This window comes from Physcomitrium patens, chromosome 8 (genome assembly GCF_059467195.1).
Source record: "Physcomitrium patens ecotype Gransden chromosome 8, ASM5946719v1, whole genome shotgun sequence".
In the NCBI taxonomy this organism is placed as follows: domain Eukaryota; kingdom Viridiplantae; phylum Streptophyta; class Bryopsida; order Funariales; family Funariaceae; genus Physcomitrium; species Physcomitrium patens.
In genome coordinates this window covers 18,389,183-18,399,553 of record NC_143417.1, presented here as the reverse complement: position 1 = coordinate 18,399,553, position 10,371 = coordinate 18,389,183, and the positions used below count along the sequence as shown (strand labels likewise).

At 41.0% G+C, this 10,371-nt stretch overlaps 1 protein-coding gene across 1 annotated transcript; it reads left to right on the top strand.

Annotated features, from left to right (window-relative positions):
* The first annotated feature begins 4,902 nt into the window (after positions 1–4,902).
* On the top strand, positions 4,903–10,064 carry LOC149988502 (uncharacterized). Its single transcript, XM_090252774.1, has 2 exons — positions 4,903–6,524; positions 6,832–10,064. The coding sequence occupies exon 2, from the start codon at positions 6,906–6,908 to the stop codon at positions 8,115–8,117; it is 1,212 nt and encodes a 403-aa protein (XP_090108900.1). The 5' UTR covers positions 4,903–6,524; positions 6,832–6,905; the 3' UTR covers positions 8,118–10,064.
* Positions 10,065–10,371: the final 307 nt, after the last annotated feature.

Below are 10,371 nucleotides of genomic sequence, written 5' to 3'. Positions count from 1 at the left end.
TTTCAATTTTTTGTTTTTGACACCTACAATGTATTTGGAATCACTACCTTGAAATAGATGCATATTTTTTGGTGGTTTTAATTGAGAAATGTGTCATATATGGAAGCGGTTCCTAAGTCATGTTTGAAGGCACTAATAAAGGCACCAACATAGATCAAATTTACAAATATTCATCTTATTCTAATGTTGGCCATTATTGTTAACTTCAAGGACTAATAACCACCTTAGAAATGATAAAAAGATAGCATATTTAATAATGATTTTATAATATTTATATAATTTTTTAGAGCTATGAAGTTTTTTATCTACTTTTTTTAGTACTTGACACTAAAAGAAAAGGTGATGTCATTGATGTACGTATTTATTAAAATAATAAATAAATAAAAATAGATAAAAATATATAAAAATAAATTGGTTTGATAATATCTTTTTCAAGAAGCATCTTACATATATCCTATATGTGGGCTGGACATACAAGTGCCGTGAGGCATCTTACATGTTAGACATGTGTATTTATAAGTTGGTATTTTATTGCACATATTGGCTACTTGTCCCACCAACCACGTGATCTTTAGAAAACCACCATATAATTTTTTTTGTTAGCTAATATATGTAGAGGCAAGACTAAGACCATTGTCAATCTTATCAACTTCTCTTTTGAGTCTTCTTTTTCTTATGGCTTATAAGCCTTCTTACTTATTGAAAATAGCCATTTAATTATTATCTTCTAATCTAATTTATTCTCTTATTTACATCTTTCAGTCTTTTTTGTATGATATAATTCTATCTTGATTGAAATTCTAAGTTGTATTCTTAATACCATCCTCATAAGGCAACACATTTAATATAAGTACCATTTCTTCTATTGGCATTACTAGCTTTTGTCCATGCTTGCCCTTCAATTATATTTAAAAAATCTTCTCATGTAAGTACTAAGTACTTTATTTGCTAATATTCTATAGGCATTGCCACCAAATCCACCATCCACTTGTAATGCACTGCTAAAAAGTATGTTGAGTGTAATCCATCTCAATACTGTATATTAAAATAAACTTGATCATGTTGGATGTAATCCACCTCAATACTGTATATTAAAATAAACTTGATCATGTTGGGTATAATCCATCACGTATTCCTATGAAATTAGCCACATCTTTGTACATGTCTTTCCACCAATACTTCTTCTTCAATTTAGTAAAAGTTGCTCAAATTGTTTTATGTCCTACCTACCAATTTTCATGAAATTTCCTAATAATCCTTTGTAGAGCCTTCAATTCACATATTATCCCTTGTGATATTCCACCTTTTTATTTTGAATGCTTTCATAGATATCCATCATGCAAGAATATCCATAAGCCTTTCTATAGATATTCTTGAATTCTTGATTTGTTCAATCTTCTTGCTACTCTAAAGTGCTCAAATACATCTATTCATTCATTCTCATGCAAATCTTTTGAAAATATCTCCAATGGTGCATTCAAACACACGCCTTCTTTTATTTTTAATGCAATAGAATTAAAATTTGTGCCTACATCTTCTTCCATATCAATCATGTTTTTTTCATCATTATATCTCACCAATAATAAAATATTTGCAACTGAGTTATTTTTTCTTGCAATATGCTTGAATTTTGGATTCATGGACTTGATATATGTTATCGACTTCAACATAGCAATTTCTAGTATAGAACAATTTATAATCATATCCAATAGAAATAAACAATTTTATGTGTATGTGTATTACTTACTACTACTCTTGTGTGTATGTGTATTACTTACTACTACTCTTGTGTGTATGTGTATTACTTACTACTACTCTTGTATATTACTTACTACTACTCTTGTGTGTATGTGTATTACTTACTACTACTCTTGTATATTACTTACTACTACTCTTGTGTGTATGTGTATTACTTACTACTACTCTTGTATATTACTTACTACTACTCTTGTGTGTATGTGTATTACTTACTACTACTCTTGTGTCTTTCTAAACATTCTCAACAAAGGCAATGTGTTATCTAGGATGGCAGGTCTGGTGAAGACGGCCTGTTAATGGTTTGGCAGAATGTCCTGGGTTTTTGAATCTAAGGGTTCTTTTTAGGGCTGGCTTAACGCCTTGAGGAGGGCGAGGGCCATCTCTCTTTTTTCGCTCTTGGTCGAGCACTTTCACTCTCTGGCTTGTGGGTGGTGCCCAAAGCTCTCTCCTTCTTACAATTTTTTTTGGTTTAGGCCTTCGCTCCGAGCAAGCTCGGGGAGAATTTTGGGTTTTATTGGAACTTCTCTTCCCAATTGGGAGACCTCCAGCACCCTCTTCTTCCCTAGCCTTCTCTTTCCTGCTCCCGATCCCCCTCACTCCTGCCCTACCTTCCTCCCGATCCGTCCTTATCGATCAACGTCGCTGCCTCCCTTGTGACACACCCCGTCCAACCTCGTCGACGTTACTGATTGCCTTGCCGTCGTTGCCACAACCCTCGCCGATGTTCCTTCGGCGTCGCAGCCTTCACAGCAGCTGATCACGAACGGGATCAAGCCCGGCGCCTCGAACTTCTAAACCGGACGTCGGCTCAGCGTCGTGAATAGCAACGCACACCAGCATCCTCGGGCTGCTCATTCTCCGGCACCCTATCCCCACAGACCATCTCGCACTCACCTCCAGGCTTCAGCACCTTCATCGAACTGCCGCGCTGATTATTGCAGCACCAACGGCGACTTCCGAAGAGCAGTCAAGAAGTTGGAGATGCGCGGTCAGTGAGCAACCCTGTCGGCATTGGTGTTGGGTGTTTTGTCGTTGTTGTCCAGGTTCAAGAGTTCGCCACGCGCACTCGGCATTGCCCCGTGCGGCTTCGAGTCCTTGACGCCCTTGGTGATCACCACAATGCTCCAACTCCAGATCTCCAGTCCGCCGCAACGGCTTCTAGCACCTTTCCCTCATCCCTCCCTCTACTCACTTGCGGCATCTTACCAACTGCTCCGGCACCTCTGCTCTGTTCTTTCCTTGGTGTTGCTTCCCTTGGCTCGCTGACACTCCGTAGCATCTGCCTGTGATGTTCATTTTTTCCTTCAGAATTTCTAGGCTGTTAGATCCTCCAGTGCTCTCTTCGTACTCTCTGTTCGGATTCTTAACTTTTTTATGTTATTTTTATTTATTTATTTTTAATTGCATTACTATTTAATTTAATTTATTTTATTTCCGTTTTTTTGCTATTAGTGGTTGTTCCGTTTTCCTTGTCTTCCTTCCCTGTAGCGAGATGTTAGAGACAATTTACTTGAACTTGAATTCAGAATTGGTCCCTTCTTGCTATTTAGCACCTGCTGGTCACCTGAACGTCGTAGTTGGAAAATCAATTTTCAAATCTAACACGTTCATTGTGTAGAGTAAGAAAAATCAGTACCGTTAGGTGCAAAAATACCCAATTCGGAGTCAAAACAAGAAAGTTACTGAATCTTGAATTTCTTATTGGATTTAATTCGGGATTGACAGTAAAAAGGGAAAGGAAAGGAAGAAAGGAAGAGAAAAGAAAAGAAAGAAAGGTATAAATTATTAAATAATAATAATAGTAAAATAATAAAAGGTAAAAGATTCAAGCTGAATTTAAAAATTAACCGAGCTTAACAGCGAATCGAATTTTAAGTATATTTATGTTAAGCTATTACAACCTGGAATTGGGAGGAAGAATTTTCCGTCGGATGAAAATCGTCAGTAAGGATGACAAATGACCACAAGAATAGAATTTAATTGCAGAAATGAAAATCAACCATAGCAATGGAATTAACAATAAGGATGAGCTTCATCCTTCTCTTGCCAAGGTTTGTCTCTAATTTTGCTCTTGTTTCTTTCAAGTGTATCCTACCATCTTTGAAAAAGACAAGACCTCTGTGTAGTGTCTCCATAAAATCTTTCATATTTCCTATGTGAATGATCCATGGTATCATACCATATGCACCAATGTACCATGTCTTCCATCTGCTGTGATAGTCTTGATGCTTGCTTGCTGATAGCCGTGATGCTTGGCCTTTTAAGGATCCCTAAATCTTTAGTCCAACATTGTTGACCTTTAAGAACTCCTAAATCCTTAGTCCAATATTGTTGTTTTTATTGTGTTTTTGGGTTCTTAAGTTGTTATTTTGACTTGAGGTTGATGATGAGCTTTAATTATGGAGAGACATCTCCGTTGCATTCTGTTGATCCCTAGAAACTTTGCTCTATTCTGTGAGTTTTGTATTTGAAGTACATATTTCATGGAAGATACTGGTTGACTAAATGCAAAAGTCTCTGTACTTCAGCATGACTATAGAAACATGGTTGCAATAGAGTGTGAAAAGTATGATCTTAGTAATTCATAACCCAAATTTCCACGAGCTGCAATAACAGTACGCAGTTACATAAGAATCTCCAAGAGAATCACTGACAATTGATTAAAATCCTCGTAGGAAAGATCTACTTCTTGTAACTGAAACTTAGCACACATCAAACTTCGGATTTAGAGCCACATTACAAAGCGAAGAAGCCCAAAGTTCAGCTTGTCCAGCTGCACAATCTAGGATAAATACTAGTGCACGAGCTAGTGGAGCTCATCGCTGCAATGACATCGTCCTTGCATTTGAAAAACAATTATACTTTCAGCAGGGAAAGCTGACTGATTTAGTGATCTACATTGTCGGTACAGTCGTGAGGAATAATGGTCTTGTTACTCTGTATTGATGCACTTGTTGATAACTAGAATCTGGAGGGCACATTCAACCAAAACCGGGTCCCGATTGTGCTCCTTGAACAGGGGTCCTCTGACCCTCGTCTTCGATATGCTGTCGGCCAAGTCTGTCCTATCTAAATATTAATTTAGCGCTACAGTCCCGAGCCTTATGTTGTCGGCTTCTTTTTCTTCAAGCGGAGGTCCACTCTCCCCCTTCATCCTCCATTATCGCCAGCGGACCTAGTGCTGTGGCTTCCGACAGTGCTGTGACTTCCGACGGCGCTGTGTTTTCCACCATCGCCACCCTCTTCTTCCAGCACTTCGCCCTCCTCTCTCCCTCTACGCCATCTCTAAAGCTTTCTCGCCAGCCTTCTGCACTCCAACTCTGCCATCATCACTCTCCTTCCTCATCTGATTGTGCTGCTTGTACCAGATAAGCTTACCAGACGTAGTCGTAGATCAGAGCTAGACTAGTGTTGAGCAGGGACATAGTGAACTATTCTTTCTTACTCTAAACCGTTTATTTTTGGTTCGATTAGCAAAGTCACCTACTTCCTGCGGCACGATCTATCCGTTCTGCAGAACAGTTACTCCGTCCGCTCAGCTGTCTGTTGCGTGTTGTTGGTTGCATGTTGCTGACTCTCTCTCTCTCCCGCATCATGGGTGGGTGGGAATGTTTTAGGTCTTGTTCATTTGTGCTCATCTTACGAGTGGATGTTGTTGAGATAAGCACTCTGGAGTTCTAAATACTGCATTAGAAATTCTCAATTGACTTAGCAGTTGTTTGGACCTGTAGTAGACCCCCTCACTTGTTTGCCAACCTTCATAAGAGACGCTTTCGACGTATATAATGTCATTTTGTCGTTCAGTTTCCTGGGAATCCCCTTCTTTTGGGTACCGACAGCGCTCCATGCGAGCCTTACTCTTTGCTAGGGCTGACTAAGGTAACAAGAAAACTGGAATATTTTGTTCTCTAAATTGGTGACACACACTGTGTTCTTTTCAATCCTTCTTCATCAGATTGCGTCTTTAACCTTTAAGTACACAGATGAAGATTGGAAATCATTGAAAAACGTTCAAACACATCTAGTGAAGATGAAACCCTGATTCTCCAGAGAACTTTTTTCGTGACAGGGGGTGGGGGGCTTTGTCACGTTAAATGTTAGAACAACTTTTTGAGAGCTTCGTAAATTCGCCCCTCTTTGCTCTTTTTGATCTTGTGGTTCTGGATTACACCAAAAACAAAGAGCTCTATTCCACTGTATTCAATTTGTAATGGTTGATTTCTGGATCCGATGACATCACATGCTCGTAAAGCGATTCTCAATGGAGTGGTACTAAACATATTTAGCAACATAGATCCCTATAATATTTCTTTCTCTAACATGTTCTATGGACTGTCAGATTGTAGCCAAGCTGTTGCCGAAGGATCATCTGTCTCTCAAAATACCCAACGTCAAAAACCACTGGAATTGCTATGCCCCCTGTTCTGGATTTCTATACTCTATTTTATTTCTACACGAATAGCCTGTCATGTATTTCAGCATCCTGTAATGGCATGGAACCCTGCTTGAAATGGAGACATTGAGATATCACTTATCAACTTCTCAGACCAAGTTGTCTTGACACTTAGATATCTCGCTTTTAAGAGACATTGATGACAGGTCACATGTCTGAGACTCTGATTTGAGCAGTCGAAAATGAATGCATTCCCGATTACAGTGGGTACAATGAAGTTATTGGTGTTTGTGGTGCTGGTGTTGCAGCCTCTGGAGCAGTTTCCATTGGTAATTGTAGCACTGGATTCGCACATTGATAACGCAATTCGAAGGTAAGTCGAAGTATGTACAATCTTGATATGTTCTGGGCTCTGTGAGTAACGTCGCATGAGAGGGCCTGGTTTTAGTGGCTGTTGGGAGATCTTGAGCTCTCTGCGATTAAGACGCACACCCGTCTCTGTCTTTGCGTCAATTTAGAATGGGTTCTCAACAGAGATAATCGTCGTGCATCAAACACATTGATTTTGCTTGGATTGCATTACACGATGCCCATGTTCCTCACCAAGTGTACCTGATCATTTTGCAAACGCAAGCGGACAACTTCGTAGAATGACCGGAGAAGTGCTCTGATACTGACAGGTTGTTTGAAAAGAGAGCGGTGACATTGTTTTGGTTTGTGAGATTTCTCTTCGTCGGTGGGTTTTGAGAACCAGATGGTGGTAGCGGGTAAGGCTGTGTACAAAACTGCCAAAGCAGTTCATAAGTATCGTGCTAGAAAGCGAGCAGAACGTCGTGGCGCACCTCTTCAGCGCATCCGTCCTTTAGGTGAGTCCGAAGGTACTCGTGAGGATTTCAAGCGCGAGCACGTGCGGGAGGAGTATTCTAGGTTGATAGATTGTTGCTATACGGACCGCTCTCGTCTAAGCAAATGGAGACAAATGCAAAGAAACTGCCCCGTGACAGAGGAACAGGAAGCCAATGCAGGGATACAGCATAATTTGCTTCTAGAAGGAATGGATCCCAACAATCACTTCCATAAACTTGTCATTGCTATCAGGGGCACCACAATTGACCTGGATGACCTGAAAGCTGACATCCGTCACACATTGGAGCTTGTACACAGGAGCAACCGTTTCAAGAAATGTTTGGAGTTGATAGAGAAGCTGAAGAAGCACTATATAGAGGTATATGGAGGCAACGCCAAGGACATTGTTGTAACAGGGCATTCCCTGGGCGCGTCCATCGCCTTTCTCATCAGTTTGAGCCTCTCAGACATCTCACCTCCTCACTTGTTCAACCAACCATGCATGAGCATGGTTTCCCTTCTCGATAATGTATTACCTGGCAAGAGACTCCGAGACAGGATGCGGCAGTTATCCGTCATGAGAGCTTCGGACAAAATAAAACAAGCGTCGGATATTGCGCTGGCTGCCGGCAGAGGGGAATTATTTCAGCTTGCTGCACAGCTCATCAGGTATATCAACTTGGTGGAACGGCCTTTTGTTATGTATGTCAACTCTAACGACATCATCTGCAAGCGTATCATAAACTTTTATAAACGAAATCACGGCAGGGTGTGTGATTTACACAGGCTAGATCAGGAGACCTTTTCTCGAGCATTGAATTTGAAGGCTGAGTACTTCATGTCGCTGGTGCCCTCTGTCAATATGTTCATCAGTGACATGGCGAAAGGTAATCCTTTTGGTAGTCATGGTATTAAACAGTGGTTCTCCAGCCGTTTGAGCAATGGTCAGCACCCTGACAATGGGAGGTACGAAGAGTTTTCTCTCCGTTATGAAACGTTTCGGCTGCTTGGTCCCAGAAAACCGAAATGGGAGGAGCTTGGTTTTCTTCCCAAAGCCGTTCTCTGGCTTGGTTCTCTGCAGCGGATCAACTATGAAGGAAGACGTCGTCAGAACTTGTAGGACTGGGACGAGTATCCATACTCGACCTGGGTGAGGAGGACTTCGATGAAGAAGACTTCGAGGACTCGGACTCGGAGGACTTGGAGGATTCGGACTCGGACTCGGACGAAGATGACGATTGGGAAGAGGGAGAGGATGACTACGGAGATGAGTGCGGGGTCGAGTATGGATACTATGAGGACGAGTACGATTTACAGGACTCGGACTCGGATGAGTACGAAGACTGGGGCAGGGTGAGTCGAGGCGGGGGACGGGATGGAGCCGTGAGCAGGTCGGACCGAGGACAATATCCGTAACTTGGCCAATCCAGCCGGGGGTCTCGACGGCGGATGTAACAGCAAGTCTGAAGGCTATATGCACAAGCGTGCAAAGGCTCCTTACCGGCCCCTAGGACAGGATCACATCTTGGTCTTCTTGGAAGATCTTAACTTTGGTGCTTATCTCGTTTCGGAAAGCTGGCCGTTGCCAGGGAATGTATTCGTTGAAGTCACGTTTCAGGCCGTTCTATCTCCCGGGCTTAGTACTCTTGACGTTTTCTCAGCTTAATTTTTCTGGCATTATCCTTGTGCGGTCAGGAGGAAGGTCTTGCTAGTTTTCGGAAGGGTACCGCTGTAATTGAGTCGTCATGTTATTCATACTAAAGAAGTATCTGTCGGAGGCAGCAGTTTGAAATTTGAAGTGTTGTTCTGCCTAGAGCATGTAGTCGTTGCTGCAGCCGTCAATATCATCCTCTGTTTCTATGAATATTAATATATAATGATCTTACATATTTTCCGAACATTGTAAGGTATGTATGCACTTGTAGGCAGCCTGTGTAGCTGCTGACTCACATGTAAGATCGTGTAGGGCCTGCAGGTGTTTTGGTAGGCAGAGTGTCTTCTGTGCTCGGGCAGTTCAAGCCCAGATGTTCCCTGCTGTGGACTTGCCCGTAGCTCTTTCCTACAGGGTAGAAGGTTATTTTTTGATGTAGGGATCGGTAAACCAGGTAGCTTATGATTCTTCTACTGTACTTCACAGGGCGTACGGTAACCCTACATATTTCGAATTATCCTTGTTTTCAATTCTTTCAGATTCAGTGTATTTGAAGTTGGTTTGTGCGGTTTGCCTGTGAGGGGTGCGCCTTTGACTGTCTGTTCAGTAAAACACTCTACAACTTTACGTAAAATGCAATAGAGGTACTTGACTTCTTGTAGAAACCAGTGATCTAATATTGCCCAAAGTGTACAGGTGCTACATATTAATGCAAATGTATCGGGAGTATCCAATCTGGTGAAACAAAACTGATGAAATTATGCACTGTTTCGTGTCAATGTATGCTTATCCAAAGTTTGTGTCCGACGCTCTAAAAGGAGGTGAACTTTTTCAAGCTGCTCGTTGAGGGCTGAACCCACTTTAGCTAGCCCGAGCAAGTGCAACAAAACTGAGGGCTAAACTCAATGCTACAAATAGATGACCAGAGATTCAATCATAGTGCAAATGGGGGCTAAGATGGGGGCTGAAGTACTACAGTTTAGCCAGGGCTACCCAATTCATAGCTTTCTGTGCAACAGTTTGGAAGCCATACAAACACGTCTCATTTGTAGAAAACGTTGAAGACTTCATGAATTTTGAGCTGACTCCTGAATAAGCCATAACATCTACACACAATCACTGTGCCACAGGACATCAGACATTGTATTTCTCAGGATATCCCACTAGAGCACATCTTATTGTTTACTGTAGTCAATCCACAAGGTACATTTCAGAGAACACTCCAAATGTTAGCGTTGCAGCACTCAGTTGTTGAGCATCTCTCGGCCCCCTTGTGATGCTATGGACATCTACACCTAAGTTCAAAAATTATGCTATGAAAATTTCAGCTGAGATCATTGAACGTTTTGAAATTCTCATATTTGTGTAATATCCAAATATGGCAGCCATATCTATACAAGGTAAGATTTATCATTGGACTATTTTGAATGGCTTCAAATTGGACTATTTTGAATGGCTTCAATTTAGAAGAGTTGATGAAATTTTTCATGGTCGTTGAGAAAGATTCATTGAAGTTATAGTTACAATGGTTAGAATATATAGGTACTGAAGGTGATGAAGATTTTACGCATGATTTTTTTTTATAGATCATCAAAATATTTTGAAATGTACTAGAATTTTGGCTTCATGTGAAATAATTTATTTTTTGATCTTATATAAGGTGGAACTTGTTTTGATTTCATTTGACCTCTTTTTGTGAACATTGCTATATAAATGTTCAAAT